This window comes from Gymnogyps californianus, chromosome 21 (assembly GCF_018139145.2).
Source record: "Gymnogyps californianus isolate 813 chromosome 21, ASM1813914v2, whole genome shotgun sequence".
Lineage (NCBI taxonomy): Eukaryota > Metazoa > Chordata > Aves > Accipitriformes > Cathartidae > Gymnogyps > Gymnogyps californianus.
The window spans coordinates 8,097,714-8,117,185 of record NC_059491.1 but is presented as its reverse complement, the minus strand read 5'-3'; the positions used below and the strand labels follow the sequence as shown (position 1 = coordinate 8,117,185).

The window sequence follows — 19,472 nt, the reverse complement described above, 5'->3', positions numbered from 1 at the left end:
ATGTGCTCAAGGTGATCCCAAGTTTTTATTAAAAAGTTAGGTGTGCCTTCAATTAAAAAGGGCCGTTCAGCACCGCACCGAGTTCAGAAACACACGGGTACACGAAGACCATTTTGCAGCCCTCCCCTCAAGGGCTGTAAGTGGAAATGAGTTGGGCTAAATTTTGACAGTTTATTTTCAAAACCTGCTTCTCCTGGTTTCCTTCCTTGCGTACGTGGGAATGTGTTTGTTTTGTTAAGAAACATCTCGCAAACGGTGTCTCGGGGACCGGCAGCAGTCCACAGACTGAGAAATGCTGCTCTAGAGAGGCTACCGGCACAGTCAGGTCAGGATTTTGTGGGTTGTTTTTTTTTTTTTTTTTTTAATCCCCAAAGCAAGGATGTGCCTTAGATTGCTTGCTACGTTACCACGAGGCGAGTCACTCTGCAATGGGAACAGAAGAATTGCAATACGGGGTCAGGGCAGAGTATTTCAGTAACAAGTCTCAGCTGGTTACTGCTATTCAGAAAAAAAGAAGACAAAATACAACCAAGGACTGAACAGTCTGCACAATCTCAGGAGATCTTCAGACACAGTGGGTTTTAAATCCAGATGTGAGATGCTTTTCACTACTCTAACAACTGTTTACTCTTTAGAAACCCCACCGATCCTTTGGACTGCCCTGCAGCCACGAGTCCTACAAGTGATTTACACCATGCACGAAGGCGTCACACCAGTTTGCGGATGCAGAGGGCTGGATGTCTGCTGGATCTCAGCTGCACGACCGTGTCCCTTCCTTGGAAACTCCAGTCCTTCACTGTGGTTCATGTCTCCTTTCAGCTCCACAAAGCTGACATCGCCGAGGAGGCCTCGAACAAGGAAGCTCACTCCGGATCGGGACCAGCGTTATGAAACTTCACCAACTGTTTTGAAAACTTGCCACTGTTTTCTAGAAGGAGATGATGAAAACAGGGCTTTTTTTTTTTTTTTCTGCTCGGGGCAAGGTTTTTGCACAGCTTTGTCAAGGGCAAACCGCTCCGCTTGCGCTCGACGACTAACGGGCAGGTTTCTCTTTCAGCCAAGAGAGCCTCCCACCGCACGGGGACCACATCTGATACAACCACCTCGGGCAGGTGACAGCAGAGTCTCCCCTACCTCCTTCGGGCCCTGAAGTTTTGTTGACACAACACCATCAAAGGCACCTTCCCCTCAGCTCACAAGGGGAAACCCGATCCTCAAACTCCAGCAGCTCCCACTCAAAGCACGGAGAGGATCTGGGGGAAGAACAGAGCCAAGAGGAACCGACGCGGGAGAGGGTTTTTTTGCACACTTACTGCATCGTGTTAAGGCTACCCAGGAGGTTTTAAGTGCAAACTTCAGGCTGAAGGTCTCTACTCGTTTTCAGGCTAAAGCAGGAAGGATCAGCTGCTCTGATGTGGCTACATCTTGACACCGTGAACACGGACAGAGAGGATCAGAGCATCCGATGAACGAGTTTTGCCTCCAAGCCTGTTTTTATCCTGAAATCTTGAGAAAGAGATGAGAAGCTTTCCCATCTCCCCAGCAAAAATGAATGCAGCATGACTGCAGGGAGACAAAAACACCAGGAAACAAGTCCTGAGGAGCTTTACTCCCCCGGCGGAAGGGTGGACGCGGGGCCGGCTGCACGGCAAGCCTTTTCGCAGCAAACAGGAAAAGCGGAGCCGCAAGTCTCCTGAACTCCCCTGATATCAGAGTGGGATATCACAGCCCGGCAGTGAGAAAACACGCTGCCTCGAGGGGGGGGACCGGGGTCTTTCCAGCTCTCTTGCCTTCCCAGGTAGCTGTAGGGAAGATGGTAGCAAAGGGGGGGATCACACTTGACCGAGGACGATAAAGCAGAAACCACAGGGAGGACACGCAGATCCTGTAGGACTTCAGCTAGTGTTCCTCTCCCTGCAAAGACCTGGTCTTTATATCGTCATTCCTTACTTTATAAGCACAGTAAAAGGCTCGGTTTTAAAAAGAAAAGCTTTCCACCTCTGTCCCGTAAGCCCCCGGAAGCACGGGCAAAACTACTGGCATTCTTCTCTCCAATTTAAATAAAAAAAAAAAGGTATTTCCCAGTTTAGTGTACGGTTCTGGCAGACAGAGGCCAAGTGCAGGGCTCCTGAGGAATATAAACTAACAAATACAGGAAGGGAGAAAGTCTGCAGAAACACAGTCTGAAATAGCACAGGCAGGCCAGAAGGATAACTGCCTGGGGATACGCTCTCAATTCTGCCTATAAATTATCCCCTGCAGCCTGAGGATGACACAAACACGAGACACAGATGACGGTAAAGGGCCTGGGTCAGTGCTGATGGCTGAGGCAGCCTCTCCCAGGACCTGCCAGCAGTTTTCAGCGCACAGAGATGGAAGGGATCTCATCAAAAGTGTTTCACAGACCTGCATGGAAACAGGACAAACCTTCCCTGCCACCAGCGCGGCAGATCCAGGGCCGAATCCTGGGTTAGCCAACTCCAGGCGTCAGTAACCCCACACCAAAGCCCTCACCACGGGAAACCCTGCAGCTCCTGCATTACCCATTGCATTAAGTCTTGGGAATCTCCGTTTCAAATGGGTTTTGGTTTCTTTCCTGACCGTTTCAGCTGCACAAGAGCTTGTTTCTGGGGAGGACCAGAAGACTATCGCCGCCGAAGTCATCCTGCCTGCGCCCTCGCTGCAAGAGCGGCGTGCTGCAGCTTGAGTTACAGAGGAGTCGAGACGAACCCTTGCCTCTAGCTGGATAAACAGACTCCAGCGTAAACCACCTCCAGTCCTCCATCAGGTTCTCCTCTGTGCAGATAGGCTAAAAGTCAAAGAAGTGCCCAGATTAATTATGCAAATAAAAGCAAAGAAAGCATCCCCAACACATGGAGAAAGGCACCTGCCTCCCAGGGACCACCTACCCTGGGATAACATTGCAGGCTTCCCACATAATACGGGCCGTTAATTATTATTCCCCTCCTGCTCCATCAAGACTCATATGTGGGAGTGAAGGAGGTGGAAAGTAGCTCCAAAGTGGCCAGAAGAGCTTGAGGGAGAAAGAGTTGAGAGGCATTCCTGTTCACGTTCCTAAAATAGAGATCCTGCTGCCTTACACCCTCCTTTGTAGGGCATTAAGCCCCACCAGTAAAAAGCGCTACATAAAAGCTAGGCATTAACTCTCTTGTTCTGCTCCAGCCTACTAAGTAGAAAGTCGATGCCATTGTTTTAGATCTAAGGCAAAAAATACTTTGAAACCTCAAAAATTAGGGTTTTTTGAAGCAATTATCTCCCTCCTCCGTCTCCGAGACTAAAGAAACATGGGCCAATTATTTCTTTGAAGGCTAAATATTTACTTCTAGACGAAGTGCAGCAGCTCAGGCTGGAGATGAATTATCCAGCTCTGATGTCATCTAATGCCTGCAAGTAAGAAAACCCAAACAAAAAAAGGTATGAACAAACAACAACAAAAAAGGGTGTTTTCTCCTGGAAAAGCCCTTCAGAGAGGGGAAAGGGATGAAGTTGTTTCAGCTCACCCGAGCCGTGTCCAAGGCATTTAGCGTGGCCCCAGCACCACGCTCCCGTTCCCTTTAGGTAGCCCTACCCAGGTCTCATTAGATAAGATGCCCATGCTTCATGAGGGCACAAGTAGAGCGCGATCAAACCTTTCCGAGCAAGAACTGGCCTTGTGGAAAAGCCGCCTGTCTTATTCTGGAGCACGACCTACCCTACAGAGTCTGTAGGGCCAGGTGTGAGCACTCCTCCTCAAACTCCACGAGGAACTAGGCTGCACACACAGCGAGCGTTAATCAATCCACGTCAGCTCTTCTTTAAAAAAAAAAAAATCCATCCTGCCTTATTTACATCTGACTCCCAAGTTTCAAAGCTCTTCTGCTTTTGCCCCCTCCAGTCACTATTCTTTCCCAGGCGGCGGGTGCCAACCCTCTGGTTAAGGGCACCCAAAAAAAAAAAAAAAGAAAAGCAGCAGCTATGTGTAAGAAACTACCACCAGCACAAGCGCGGGGTGACTCATCTCCTCTGAAGACGGAGGAACAAGAGCGCTCTCTGTTCGGTGAGACTGCCTGAAGTTTCAGTTGCGATCCCATCTTGCTACACGCGCTCATGACAGCATGCAGAAATATTTCCTCGGGGGATCTTCCCATGGGACTTAACTCTGACACATATTCCCACAGGACTCGTTCTTTTAAAAGTGTTATTTGTTAGTAAGGCAGTGGGAATTTGACTTTGCGAAATACCAAGAGAGTGACTGAGCAGAGCTGGGTGCCGGCGGCTGGACTCGTTAACGCGACTGCGAGTCGTGCCCCGCATTCAATCTGACGGAAGAACTCGCTGGGCTGCAAGAATAGATGTCCTGGGTCAGAGCAGAGGTCTGCATCGCCCGGTATCCTGTTTATGCTACCCCTGGCCCCTTCTCCACCCTTGAGCAGAGGGAAGGAGGAAGAGCGAGAGCCCGTTTCCACATACATGTAGGCTGTCGTTTGTTTTCTTCCTCCATTTTAAGTCCGTGACTGCTTAATTCTCACCTGTAGGTATCATACAGTGGACGTGCAGACGCAAAAATCAAATCAAAATATTAAGAGCTGTGTAGACTGATATCCAGCGAGCGGTCATCAAGCACCAAGTTACGTGTTAACGTTTCAAAGTGACATCTGACCAATTCCCAGATAACACCAGTACACAGAAACATCTGGATTTTGGAGGACTTCATATAAGAAAAAAAAGTGTCAGACAAGAAAATATGACGTTAAACAATTAACTGAGTAATCCACAATACTTGGAGCACATGAAGCAGGGTCTGAGGGAGTCTGCACCCAAGCAGACAAATCAGCAAGGAGTGCTTCGTGGCTGCTGAGCTCCTTTTCTTCTTCCTACTCTTCGCTAAATGTAAAGCTTTTGCTGAAATGGCTAGCTTAATACTGATTACCTTGACCCCCCCAGAGCTTCCCCCAATTCTTCTGCCTTTGTCAAAGTTATTTTAGTCAAATTCAGAAATACATGGAAAACAAGGGTGCCGTGTGTGACATTTTGAGTACAAAAACCAGTGTGGGAAATCATTTATGGCATTTTCCTGCCCTGCTCAGAGCGCATGGACTGCAGGAATGTACCTGTTTTCCCACGCTCTCCCGGCTGCTGTGGGCAGCCCGCACGGGCATGTCTCCTCCACTCCTCAAAATACCTGGAGTGGCAACTACCGAAGTTATTAAAAAAAAAAAAAAAAATCTCAGCTTTGGGACAACGACTCTTATCAACACAGGCTCTTGTGGCCGCAGGTAAGCGTCACTCATCCTGCGTGGCACAAGCCAGCACCGAGCAGCTGCTCCAGACAAAGAGAAACAACCCAGCGCGGTGCTGCAGGCATGAGGATAGGCATAGTCTGCGGCAAAAAAAAAAAAAAAAGAGGATATAACCTGAAAATAAGTCAGATAATGATAAAACGCACAGGGAAATACAGAATCAGACCAGCCAGCCCTGGGGACGAGGTAAGTTTTGATAAAGTGGTGGGTGAATTGCACATCTGCCACCTCTCACCTGATGCCAGGGGCCGGATCCACTCCTTGCTGTTGAGGTCAAGTCTCCAGAGGTCGTTGAAGGCAGCGTTACAACTGCTCTGCGTGCAGCCACCAAACACGTACATCGACTGGTTAGCGTCATAGTAACACGCGCCTAGAAAAAAAGCAAACACACAGATTAGCCAATTCTCTGACCTTTGCGTTTTTGGGTGAAAATAAAAGATCATTTTCTTTCCCCCCCCCCCGCGTTTCGGACGGGAGAAAAAGCAGACAGGCTGCCCCGACGTCAATAAAACCACGGGCCAGCTTAGGGGTATCCCTGACCAGTGTAAACCTCCAGCAAGAACCTTCTGAGACGATTATGCCCTCAAGCAGAGCTGCTCCTGAAAGCGCAAAGAAAGCTGCCTTAGAAGCTTGCACTTAATTAGATTAGCTACGATTAACGCACTCAGCACACTTACCTTCTCTAAGCTAGTTCGTATGGTTTATAGGGTTGCCAAATTAAACTAAGAAACTGGCCTGTGTACCGAGATCTGGTCGCTTATTCTCTTTTTGCAAAGCTGACAGAATTTCACCCTATCTCATCATAGAAAAGCACCACTGAAACACACGCATCTTATGTGAGTATTGCCTTTGCTCCTTATGGGAAAGGATTAGGCAGTGAGATGAGGAACGGGGAGGGAACACGACACTTGACAACCCCTCAAAGATACCCAGGGAAATAAAGAGCTTTTGGCTCCAAACCAGACTCTGCAGAGGAAGGGAAAAAAAAAAAAAAAAAAAGAAGGAAAGCATCTGCCTTTGGCAGTTAGCGTCCCGTGGTACCCAGGCACCTCTGACAAGAAGTAAATGAAACATAAGATAGAGCAGAGAGGACTTGCTCAGCTCAGCTTATCTGCCTTGGAGGATGAGCAAGATTCAAACGTGTTCAGAAAGTTAAACCCCTGCAATTACAAAGAAGATTTCCCAGTTTCTGCATTTCCCTCCTCAAACGCAACGAGACCCGTTGACTTCGTACGACGACTCCTCGCCCTCCATGGTCTTGAGGCCCCTGCAAGGCAGCGGCATCTCTTCCACGTCTGGCCTAACTCAGGGGAAGCGGGACAAGCGCCCGATGGAGACGCTGGAAGAGCAAGCTCATCCTTCGGCGGCAGCTTTGATAGACAAACTCACACCAGCTCCTAAGCTTGCTAGCCAAGGATCGAGGAGTGAAGGTGACTTCAGCTCCCGGGCTGGTCTGGGTGATCGGGCAGCAGGTTCTTCCGCATCCGCACCTTCCGATCGGCTGGGTGCTGCCTGCTCCGCTGACCTGTGCGCGATGGCAACATGTTTGAAATTCAACCCTCCCGTGACCCAACGCAGCCTGAAAAAATCTCAATTCTTGCATTTTCTGTAAAATTCTTCCCTTTCTTCCCCCAGAGCTTTGGTAAAAAGCGTACAGTATGGCTGGCAAGAAGGGCAAGCTTGTTTCTGAAGCCTCGATCTGTCTGTCGAGGTGTTGCTCTGTTTGTTACTACATCTCCTGGGACATATTTAATGGTCTCCAGACACCAGGAATTCAGCAGCGCACATACGGACGGTCCCAAAACACTAAATCCTGCGTGCAGTCCCTTAGCAGCAGCCAGGGGAGCACCGGCACTCGTCTCAAAGAGGACTCGCTGCCTGAATCCCACTCAGACCCGAAGCGTCTCTCTGTAAAGCCCAACTTCATACACAAGTGCCCTCAAAAAAAAAAAAGAGTCATAAAAATCTAATATCAGCACTCTCAACGTGAGCAAGGCCTCCCCAACGATTCTTGAAACGTTTATTACCAAGTCTAGAGGGGGGAGAAACCACAGTAAATCATATCCGCGCACACATATGCCAGCACGCAGTAGAAAGCCGCAGTGTTTTATGCTCTGGGAACACTGAAGGGTACCAGCAAGGGGAATAGGAGTCATCGCCCTCGCGATGACAAGCGATATATTGCCCAACAGGAAAAGCAAGAGGAAAAGTCAAAGTTCAGGCGGGCAGCCCACGGCACAGGGCAGCATCTGGCCCTGGGTCTGAGACGGAGGTGAGGAGCACTGGTGATTATGCAGGAGCCCCTCCGCCAGGCATCGCCAGGTTGAGGACCACGTGCCGTCGTAAATGACCAGCACAAGGGAAGCGACAAGATGAAAGATTAGCAGGCGAGTACAGCGGCTTTGATAAAAAGCACCAAGATTTATTCTGTGCTGAAGCAAAAGCGGAGGTAGATGCATGGCAGGGGTGCAAGTTGCACCGGTCCTTCCCTCTCTCTCCATCACATGTCGTACACAGCTGTTCACCAGTTAAAAAATAAAAATAGATTCAGATGAGCCGACCTGACGGGACATAGGATGACTCTGGAGCTTGTACAGACATAAAGGCTTTTTTTCTTTTTGAAACAGCAGCAAGAAGATAGAAGAAAAAAAAGCCTAAAAAAGGAGCACTGGAGTGAAAGGCTGATAACCTACTTTTGGTAGCAAGAGAAAACGATTCAGAGCAAATCCCCACGAGAAGTCCCTGCTTCCAGCTTTGCTCTAGACCAGTACAAGCACGTCCCTGGTTTCCAATGATCCAACCCCGCAGCCCTGATTTTGCAGGCTGGAGGTATGCACTTCCAGCGTGAAGGAGCTCTTTAACGCAGCCCACCCATACATACGCCAGCGATATTCATCTCGCCGCTCCGAATGAATCGCAACACCGTAAACCGGTGCATTCAAGCGCCCGCAGACAATACCGTGGCTCAGCGGGGGATGCGATGACGCCCGGTGGCCTTTGCCGAGGGTCCCATTGTCTGACCTGGGGCTTGTCATGCAGATCCCCTATTGAAAAGCCAGCAGCCCTCATGCCCTTGGCTTTTAGTAGACAAGTCCGGGCCACTTTGCTGACCACACAGCGGGAACGGAGGAGCTAGAGACATGGGATGTGCTCGTAGGGCGAGACCACCCAGCTCTCCCCCGTGTGCATCCACGTGACGTCCTTACGCGCAACCGAACTGTCTTCATCTCGACCCACATCTTGCCAAACTAATACAATACACACCTATACGCCACAGCATATCGCTTCGGAGCTCTGTCTGGGGTGGAGGATATACAACTAGTGGTGTAGTGGATTTACCTGGGATGGGATCGCGGAAGAAATAATGATTAAAAGCAGTTTTATAGCTTTACCTACTTCTTAAGATTCGGCCCTGTGTCATTTTTACACGGTAAGACCCCTTGTAGGCTGCACCCAGGAAGGCACCAGCCAGCGCTTTGCACCCTAAGTATGTACAATTAAAACCTGGTGCAAAGCAATGCTGCGGTTTTTCTACTTGACCTTTCTTGAAAGGTTTAGTCTCCTTAGAAATCTAATCGCAACCTAAACCATGACAGGTCGAGTGCCTCTTACCTCCTCCCCACGCCAAACCCTTGGCAAGCACAGCTTTCACACAACAGCACAGCTCATTTATTATTTTTGAGGGGAGGTGGCAGCATTCTTCTCCTCTATTTGGATTTAAAAACCAGGCCAGCCAGACAGGCACCATGACGTCCCCATGGCATGTATTTTAATCCTAGACCAAAATAATTTAAACTGTGCTTTCCTACTTCTTCTTAGCAAGCCATTTAAAGCTTCTGAAGCTGAGGAAGACAGATCAGTCTGGGGGGGGGGAAAAAAAATTAGGAAAAAAAAAGTGCAAGTGAAAACTCCAGTTTATACCAGCCTTGCAAAGGTGTAGAATAAATCAGGGGAGGAGGGTGCGACTCCCTGGTGCCTTTAGCTCTTTTTTGGGTGGAAAACACTGGATGGATTTTTAGGGGTTTTTTTGTTTTGGTTTTTTTTTTTTAAAGTGCCAGCAAAATTCAGTGTCCCCCAGAGTTTCAGTATTGCAGAGACGGCATATCTTTGTAACTGGAAACGAAGAAAATAAATATTTCTGATGTTTGAAGACACTGATACCCAAACAGACCACAGAGCCAGCTTGTTTGGAACGCGTTCCCCTTTCCCCTCTGTGCTGCACTACAAAGCATCAGAGACTTTCACCCGGAGCGCGAGATAACTGAAATAAAGATCAACTAGGAAGGGAAAACTGAATGCAAAGCACATGCCCTTTGCGACAATTAAAGGGCACTGACTTTCTAAACTTCGAGTACATCAAATAAAGCAACCCATCCAAGTTCAAAGGTCGTATTCCCCATCGGAGAGAAGGGGGGAGAGGGGAAAGTCAGCTTGGCTATTGAAATCCCATTGCTACACGGCCCTCGGCCGAAAACAGCACCGCAGCTTTGCGGCTAAAAGGCTGACAGCCCTTAGTGTCGGCGCTCCCGGGAGGACCCTGCCAAGCCGATGCTGCAAGCATCGTACGTTGAGCTGCTGGCACCGATTCCTCCAACGCGGGGCTGGGTTTTGGAGGTAACCTCTCCGCACCCAACCACGCTTGGCAGGAGAGCCGGCAGGATGGAGGCGCCGAGGAGGGAGGGCTGCAGATAAAAGCGCCCGGTCCTGCTGGCTGGCATAGATGTTTACACCAACTACGCCGCAAGTTGCGGCACGATAAAAATGCACCAGACCTCAGAAAGCCCAGCTCTCCACATCTTCGAGGGGGGTGGTGGAAAATAAATAAATAAATAAAAAAAAAGAATCCCACATTATCTCCTTATTCTCTAAAATACTATTTTCCTGCTCCTTGCAGTGCAGGGACTCTGCAGCCAAAAGGCAGTGATATATTGAGCAAAGCTGGGCGATACGAAGAGCTGTAGCTCTGGTAGCAAAGCAGCCCATCCTGTAAAACAAACAACATTCCAGCTTTTACCTCTCCCTTGCCTCTCAGGGTAAACCCACGAAATTGCTTTAATTAGTCACCACGTCGGTGCCATGCTCCCCAGACTGCACGGAAAAAAAAATAACCAGTATTTAAAATTAGTCACTCTTCCATCAAAGGATCAATATTTCTGGCACAACGGTCGGCATTCCTCTGCTGCTTTTCCGTTTCTGCATTCCTGCGCCTTCTGACATCGCTTTCTGATTGCGGCCAGTTATTTAACCACATGAGTCATCGCCCTGCTATGATATTTGTAGGCTCACACGTTAGGGCTAAAAAAGAATTAGATGACTACTGCAAACATTATACCTGGTGTTCAGCTCAAAAACCGATGCATGAAGTATTTCTTCCTGCATGTATCTAAAAAAGAGCATCACTGATATTGTATGATGTTCTGCAGCTTCAATCAAATCCTTCAGAAAACCTACAGCCCATCCATAAAGTTTGTTATCACTTGTCTGATCAAAGACCTTGCCAAATGCTCCCTCCCCATGAGGGACGGTAACTTCCATTAATTATTCCTTATCTAACAGTTTTTCTATTACTCCCTTCAGAACTGATAGAAGACATAATGACCTCTAACTACTTAAAATTCTCTCGCTTGTCCTTTTACGGCTCCATGCGAGCACTTCTGCAATATTTCTAATAAATCTTAGAAGGGAGATAAGCCCTAGCCACTTCTTTGATGCCAGCTACTGTTGCCTGTTGCCTTCAAATGACTCGTGCCTGGTAGATGACGTCTCCCCACAAAACCTGGCAAATCACTCACTCCTAAAAAAGGGGTTTGTGAGTCCTCCCTCGCTCCCCCCCTCCCCAAGCCTCCTGTTCTTACTTCACCTCCGCTCATCGCATCTTAGTATTTTAGGCCATAGGTTGAGATTCAGTCTGAATTTTCTGCAATTAATCATTTGTAGCTTCAGTTTAATATTGGAATCTACCCACAAACATGCAACACTTTGTTGTAGGGAAAGCAGATACCACAGATCTGGAGAACTGCTTAAAAAAAATCAGTTTAAGTTAGCAAACAAGTTACTGCAGATTAGCTTCCTTCGCATAAAGTGCATTAATAACGCTTCTGTAGTGACCGAGGGCTGACCAGAGCCACGACGCTGTCAAATAGCGAGGCTAATACAGATTACATGCTCCGAAGGCAGTGGCTTTAGTAAGACAACTCATTTTAGATAGAGTATAACCGCGGCATGCTCAGAGGAAGCTCCCGGTGGGCAGCAGAATAAATTAAAGAGCACACAGCGGCCTTTGGTGCAATATTTGGGCCTTTTTCAGGTAATTTCTAGCTAGCCTTAAAGCTCACCAGTTGCAAAAAGGCTGCAAAAATTGAGGGGAAAATACATGCAAATCTGCAAGTCATTAATAAAAACTTTACTAACACAGCCACTTAAAACCGAGCTATGAACAGTGGTGCCTTTTCTATTCTTTAGGAGGACAAGGAAATCTTTGAAGAGCACAATGACTTCACCAGAGCTTCCCGCAGCGTCTCCTGGACTTGTCTTGGCAGGAGGCTGCGCATCGGTTGCTTCATAAATTACTACTTGGGAATATGAAAATTTTACTCCTGCTTGCTCTTGGAATCGCAGGGCTTACACCATGTTTATTTACCTTTAGAAAAGTGAAATTTACTCCCCGGAAGAACAGCCTCCCAGAGGGCTCAGACCCAGCAACGAAGCCACAAGGACTAAATTTTTGTCGTATTTGACCACGTCGCTTGGCAGAGCGGGCTGAGGCAGCTCGATGTTACTGCAGTACAGCTAACAAGTTTTATTTAAGTATCTTTCCCCTCAACGGGAACGCTTTTTCTGTTCTCTTCCAAAAACTTGGAAGCAGGGCAAAAATTCACCCATACGTTAAGTGGCCTTGTCAACTGAATCGCTTACTTCTATCAGCAAATACGCTTGCTTCTCACGTGCTTTATTTGAATGTCTGTGTTTTATTTTGAAGCAAGCCACGCTCAGCCTCCTCCAAATTATATTACCCACAGATGTAGAAGATGATCTGCTGTAAAAGCAGCCAGCGCACATCCCTGAGTGCTGCGGGTATGCAAACTCACCGGCTTTGATAGCCGCTTGACTCCAGTCACTACCGAGTGAGGTTTCTATTGAAGGGGAAACAAAGCTCAGACTCAAAGGGGAGCTGCGGAAAGAAGCCGGCGTGTAACATTTGCAAAACCAGAAAGCAAAAATCCCCCCCCAGCTCCATTAACATTTCCTAGGAGCAACGAGCCAATAACCACGACGAGCAGCTACTGAATCCCTATTCTTGTGCAAAGTGCTTGTGTTGGCAGAGCTGCCTGTTACACAGACTGGTTGAAACTCTGCCGCAGCGACAGGCACGTGCGGCACTGCTAGATCCCGAGCGATGCAGGGCGAACCCCTCAGTTGCAGCTTCCCGTCGTAAATCAGGGCGAGCAGAGCTTTTCCCAGCAGCTACTTACTGTGCGAGAAGCGTTGCGTGATGGGGGTGCCAGGGTAGGGGTAAGTGCGACTCTCCCACTGAATATTTCCTTCTTGCACTGCTTTGATAAAGCCGTGATAACACTGATGGGCCACACCTAGGGAAAAACAAGACGTCAGCAAAATTTGGGGCACGTTAGGAACGAACTGTGTCTGCACAGCTGCACAAGCAGCGTGACAGCAATTATAAAGAACCCCTGTATTTAGATTACAAACATGCTGGTGGAAATTCAGAGGATTAAAGAGAATAAAGAGTAGGGGTTCTGCAAATGTGGAAAGTCAGCAGCATTCACTGAACTGATTCACTACGTTTCCGATATCTGTCAGCTCTAGCTTGGTAAAGCAAAGCCTTTGTGAAAGGTAAGCACGTGTGATGCCTTCGCGGAGCTGGTTTGCAGCCTCCTCTGCTGCAATGCAAGCCTGCTGTCCCCTTATCACCCCCCCAGAGGAGCAGGTGCCCTTCCCTTAACGGACCTCTGAGGACAAATAATGTGCAATAATGAATTTTTAAGAGCGTGCATGCAGCTACTGCAACAGGAATCTAAAATAAATATGAGAGGAGACATCAGTGATAAAAGTCAGTGGGCCTTAGGTGACAATATTGCTCCTCAGCTGCGTGAGGGAGCGGATCCGGCTGACAACAGCTCCTCCGCGGAGCAGGCCAACCCCAGAGCTGCAATTAATTCTGTGTATGGAGTACATGTGTCTGTGTGTGTGTGTTGAGAGGGGCCAGAGACTGCTCCCTGTGGAAAGAAAAGGGTCTGGTGAAGATTTACGACTGCAGCAGCTCAGCAGATGCTTGGTGGCATCCGCTATGCTATGGCAGCCCTTGCACTGAGGATGCCACAACCTGCCAAGATTTTTTCCCAAGGATTTGCTTACTGAAAGCCCCGTGCCAGGAACACCCCCGGCAAGAAATTACACTCTGGGATATAAAGTAGGAAGTTGTTTTGGTTTTTTTTTTTTTTTAAAATGAAGCCTGGGGTCCTCAAGCAGCTGGTCCCCGAGAGTCACGTGGGAAATGTAATCCGAACTATAGGATTTCAAAGCAGATGCATCCTGACAAACAGGAAAATTAACCAGAAGAAAACAAATCAAGTGTTTACCTCAAATGACCTCTCTGCTTTGTGGCGAGCAGGTTAGCAATTACACTCCCTTTTTTTTTTTTTGCTACAATTGCCACAAAAATGGCACAGCTGCCCAGCACCACTCATCCCCTGAGACTTTAGACTCGGACAACTCACTCCAAGGCCACGTTGTGCCTCGGGCTGCTCATCCCTCCCCTCCAGTCCAGGGATCTTTCCCACAGTCTCTTTTGGGGTGAATCACCAGGTGCTTGCTCATTCCAGCTGCATCCTTTGCATCTCTTAAGGCCGCTCCAGGAACAAGCACGCGTGAGAAAGCGCGCCCAAGCAGCAACTCGAGGGCCATGGACACTTGAAAAAAAAAAACCTTTCAACAGGGGTGCGGGCTGCCGATGACCCAAAATTATGGAAAAAAAGAGTAATTTTGTGCAATGCTTGCTTCTGAAGTAGCTGTGGGTTGTTTTTTTTTTTTTAACCTCCAGTCTGTTAAACTCTGGGCAAGGCAGAAAATGCCTGGAATCTGAGCAATGCTTTCACATGTGCAAAGAAGTCCACAAATTAGACATCACCCCACACGCCTGCCAAAGGCGTTTCTCTCCTGACAGCCGCTCTGCGTTTTCCAGAAGAAACAAGTTACCCTCGTGCAGCAGCGTGCCTCATTTCCTACTGATTTAACTGTGGTCTCCTCTGAAACTGCTTGTTTTTTAATGAAGCTTGCAATCGGAACGTGCGTCTCCAACAGAAACACAACAGAAATCATCCAATGTATTCAAAAAATACCGAAGCAGATAGCTTTCCTTGTATCCTTGTCCAAACTTTACCTACCTATTTGTCGTATCACATGTATCTAGCATTAAAATATCCCCATAAGGCTTCAGAATTAATGCCACACAGAGGCAAACTGAAGTATCTGTATCTCAGGGCTACTCTTTCAGGAAGTCTGAATATGTAGATCTATATTAATGTAGATTTTATATACCACTTATCTTCAGCAGAGCTGTAAGAACCAGACACGGTTTTGTTTCCAGCTGAAAGCATAAGCTTTGGGAACGTTAATTACTGAGCAAGACGCAAACGAAGCACAATTACAGCCACATCAGACATGGGACACCGGCAACGGGGGCTGCTGTGCGGTGGAGAGGAAGCCTGAATGCAAGGTCAACAGCGCTGCACGCCAGCAGCACACAGGGAGCACTAAAAAGCAACGTAAGTGAGCTGCTCTGTCGTGGAGGTTTTGGGGTTTCACTCTTTTATACCTCAAAAGAGGCTGAGGGGCTCAATTCCGCGCCATTATCAGCAATGCCTTGAGCAAAGCAAGTGACCCGACAGCTGTAGCTATTTTTCTGGCATTTTGCAGAAGTCAAATTTCTGAGTTTGAGGGGAAAACAATAGGCGAGGCTGAAACAAAGCAAAGAGCAGCTGGGATACAAATCCGTGTTCCCACACTTAAAAAAATGCACTCTCATTACAGCTATTTGTACCTTTGATTAGTCGATACCACTGTTTGCAGACAAGGGCAGCAGTTTTGTGCTCCTGATAGGGCGAAAGGAAGGAGAGGATATATTCCAAAACCTCTTCTGGGAGCTCCAACATTGATCTGTTATGCCTGGTCTCCTCGACCTCCAGCTCAGCATGCGGCTCGTCGTCTTGCTCCATCGTCCCTTCGACCACAGCGTCTTCTGGATCCACGGCCATGAAAGCATCATCTTCACTGTCCGAGGAACTGGCCATGGCATTCCACTTCACAGCTTCAAGGTGGAGGAGAAAAAAAAAAAAGACAACAGTAAGGTCACAAAGAAAATTAATAGCAGAAATGCATCTGCAAGCCATGTATGTTACACCAAAGGTCTGTGTCAAGCTCTACCCCAGCAAACTCCAAGTCGAGGACGTGGTTTTTGCAAAGCTTTGAAGCAGGCTGAACATGGTTTAGGGAACAAGCTGTTCTCCATCGGCACAGCATTTTCCCAGGCCGCTTCATCTCTCACCACTCTCAGCCCTACTGTTGCCTACAGATGGTACCACAGAGAGGAAAAAAAAAAAAAAACAAAACAACCAACAACCACCCCAAAAAAAGAAACCCACTGGAGGAATGGCAGCCTCTCAAACCCCTGCTCCCTCGCCGCGCATGAGAAGGCATCACGCTGCCGCATTGGTGGCCCCGGTTGGTTTACACCGCGGGGCCAGGCAGCGATGGGGAAAGGGATCCCCACCGAATTCAGAGCAACCCAAGGCGAGACAGGATGGAAGCGACAGCTTCGCAGCCCCTCCTCCCCCACGAAACCAGTTTTGCCAGTAAGCCTGCTTTATCCCAAGCAACTTCTCAGCAGCACACAGCAGGGAAAAATCCCTGTCCCATTCTCCCTTAACACCCTCCTTTTTGCCTTTTTTCTTTCTGTTAAACACTTGCACACAGTTCTTACTGGCAGTAGGTGAGGAAAGAAAAACCCCCACAGGATTTACTGCTGATGAAAGGCTGGAATATTGAATATTGTATCTCCAGCTATTCAGAACATCTTAAGCATAAGGTAACGCACCGATGACAGAAATACATCATGAAATAAATCCATCTTAACGAGCAGCCACATCCAATTCGGCTAGTTGGCATGGTCTGCAGTTAAAGCCATGCCCATCGCTGCGAAACAAATCCCTGGACCCTATTTCCTAGGAAGCAGCTGACCTGTTTTGGGGAGAGCGGTGACAGTTTTCCCTTCCAACGCTGCTGGGTGAAGACCAAGGGATGCAACCGCTCCGTGATTACACCTGCACCGATAGCTCAAACCAATATAACTCATGAGGATGACACAGGGATTTTCTTTTCCAAAAACTGCAATCACAAATTCCCTGTTTATCCTTTCCTAGCACAGCGGGTTGTAACAAAGGACCCAAAACAGGGCAAGCTCTCAGCTCTTACGTCACTCAGCATGAGTTTCTCCCGACTCCACAAGGCAGAGGCTGCCCAGCCATCCTCAGGTCCCAGATCGACCGGGATGATGGGATGCAGATCAACACAGCCCATGGGACAAATCCCACCTGCAGCGAGCCCAGGGAGCAAATCTGCTCCTCAATAGGGAAGACAAGACATGGCTTTTTGCCCAACATACTTAAATACAAGTATATGGTAACTTATTTTTACCAAACTCTTAGGATTGCAGAAAATACGTCTGGAAGGAATTCAAGTTACCTAGCTATGAGGAATAAACTAAGCTGTTATAAGCTTCCAGCAATGCAAACTCTACCGTCTTCCCCAGCTAAACCCAGGGTTTTCCCATCCCGGCATACACCGAGCCGAAGAGCCATGGGAATAGCAGATGGAGGAGAAGCGGAGCAGAAAAGCTTGCCATGACAACTAATTCATGCTCAGAAAAATTACGTTCAACAGCATTACTCTCCACTTTTGTCAGGTTCCCCCATGAAGCAGAAAATCCTAAGGGCTGTCAATCTTCGGTAGAAACCACGTCAAAACTGAACTCATAGTCATCATCCTAACAGATGCTCGGCACATTTTCCCATGTCAGAAATCCTTCTTGGAGTCAATGTTATGACAGAGAAAGGCTGAAACCCAAACGCTTTGACAGAAGCGCTGCTGCTGCCAAACTGCATTACGCAGCAGATAATACACAAATTCCCAAAGATTAAGAAATGGAAAACTGAAAAAAAAAGTGAAGCTGCACTAAAAAAAAAATAAAAAAAAAATTAAAAACCAGAGGATTGGGTCTTTTCCAAGCACAAGCATCTATTGTCGTGAAGCGCATCGCCTGATTTCCATCTTGACACGGCATGGCAAGAGGCCAAAGGCTCCCGGTACTCCGACCTTGGGATGCGGTTTCGCCCCAGCTGGGGAGGTTGGAGGAAGGAGGGTCGGTCCCTAATCTCACAGCTTGGGAAAACACAGAGCAGCACATCTACCCAGGCGGAGCAGAAGGCGTTTCACACCCTAAAAACGTGCTATAAAACCAAACAGAAGTGCATTTGCATCCAGATCGGGTACAATGGGACACCTGCGGGTGACAACACCGAACATAAGCCTCAGCTCGACAGGTTCACACAAGACATCTGTTGTGTTATTAAGGTTTAGAAGCAAAGATTATGTGTGTTTCCCAACAGCTTTTATTTACCCTCTAAATAATGTCCAAAACCTGCTGGAGGAAGTCAGCTGAGAAGTGCAGGAATGAACGCCCGGCTAGCAAGGGTTTTTTTTCCAGTTATTAAATCCCAATTCCGATCCTCTGGAGCAGGCTTGGGAACAACACAACACAGGAAGTTAATCAGAGGCGCAAAGCTTGGGGGTGAGAAAAGCATCTTAAAGGCCCATTTTAGAAAGGCAGGAGGAGCAGGGAAACCCCTCGATGCCTCCAATAGCACATGCTTGCGCAGATCTGGGGATGGAGAAGCTGCACCAAGTTTTGTCTAGTCTTACCAGACCACTTGATAATGTTATAAATATTCAAATGCATCTACTTTGCTAGATCCTCATTTTCTAAATGTTTCAGCTTAAGGAAGAACCATCCTCCAAGTTTTCACACCCACGCTGTGTTATTTTTCTTAAGGAAAACAAGACCAGCAATAAACTCAACTCCCAAAAGGCAAGTCGCCGTCAAAATAACCCTTCAGGCTGACCTGCCACAGATGCAGATTTTGCTCTTACGGCACGGGAACAGCGGGCTGGGAATAACCACCCCCAGATTGGAAAGCAGCAAAAGCCTTGTCCTATAACCCTGCTCCAACATCGAAAAAGGAAAAAGAAACCCAGGCAAGTTGGTAAGAGAGAGCTAAAGCATCCCAGCCAGCTCCTATTACCAATTATTCAGCAGATCCACAGGAGAAAAATCCCATGCCAGTGTTTTTACTAGTTATTTGAAGAGCAGAACAGAGTGTTTCTGTCCTGTTTGCATTTAGGGGGGATGCAGTAGGTGCTTTCTCACTCATCCTGGCTCCCCAGGTGCTCTCTGCTTGCACCGAGCTGGGCTTCAGTTTGTACACGGGCTAAAATTAATCTCCAAGCACTCAAAAAGCCGCAGCAAAGGGATTTAAGCAGTCATATCTCATCCAAAAGTACATGCAATTCAATTAACTCGCCGGGACGGATCCAGGAGCCCCGTTCTGCTTGGATCGATCGCTGTGAAGGCCAACACGAGTCCCTTGAAGCATCATATTATATCTTGCACCCTACAGTCCTCTTGGTCCCGGAGAAGTGCCTTTATATTCCAGCAGCAGAAACGTTTTACGGTGCTCAGAAATTAGCCTAAAGCCCTACCAAGGAGGAATCACAGCTGCTTAAAATAACATGTAAAGAAATGCTAGAAGGGCAATCGAAAGAGAGCTCTGCCAGTGCTGATCAAATTTGCCTGGCCCTGCCTAAAAGCTGCGTCTCTGCCAGTTGGCAAAACATTTTATAACTCTTTTCCTCCTTTCAGAGCACTTCAACTTTCCCTCTCTCCCCTCCTGAAATTATTTAAGAACCTGCTATTTATTCTGCTAAAGTAATTACCCACTGCAGTGGAACAAACAGATGAAAAATACTAAATGCAGGCAAAAAAACCACCAGGTTTAAGCACTCCTCAAAGCCCGGTAGTGACACGAGGCAGCCAGCAGCCTG

At 47.8% G+C, this 19,472-nt stretch overlaps 1 protein-coding gene across 2 annotated transcripts in view; it reads right to left on the bottom strand.

Annotated features, from left to right (window-relative positions):
- FBXO42 (F-box protein 42) overlaps positions 1-19,472 on the bottom strand; it is a 49,415-nt gene that overhangs the window by 17,998 nt on the left and 11,945 nt on the right. For both annotated transcript variants that reach the window (XM_050909616.1, XM_050909615.1), the window contains exons 2-4: positions 15,358-15,624; positions 12,773-12,889; positions 5,536-5,670 (exon numbers count right to left, since the gene is read on the bottom strand). In XM_050909616.1, coding sequence (XP_050765573.1) covers positions 5,536-5,670; positions 12,773-12,889; positions 15,358-15,607 — 502 coding nt within the window. In that variant the 5' untranslated portion in view covers positions 15,608-15,624. The remainder of the gene's footprint in view (positions 1-5,535; positions 5,671-12,772; positions 12,890-15,357; positions 15,625-19,472) is intronic.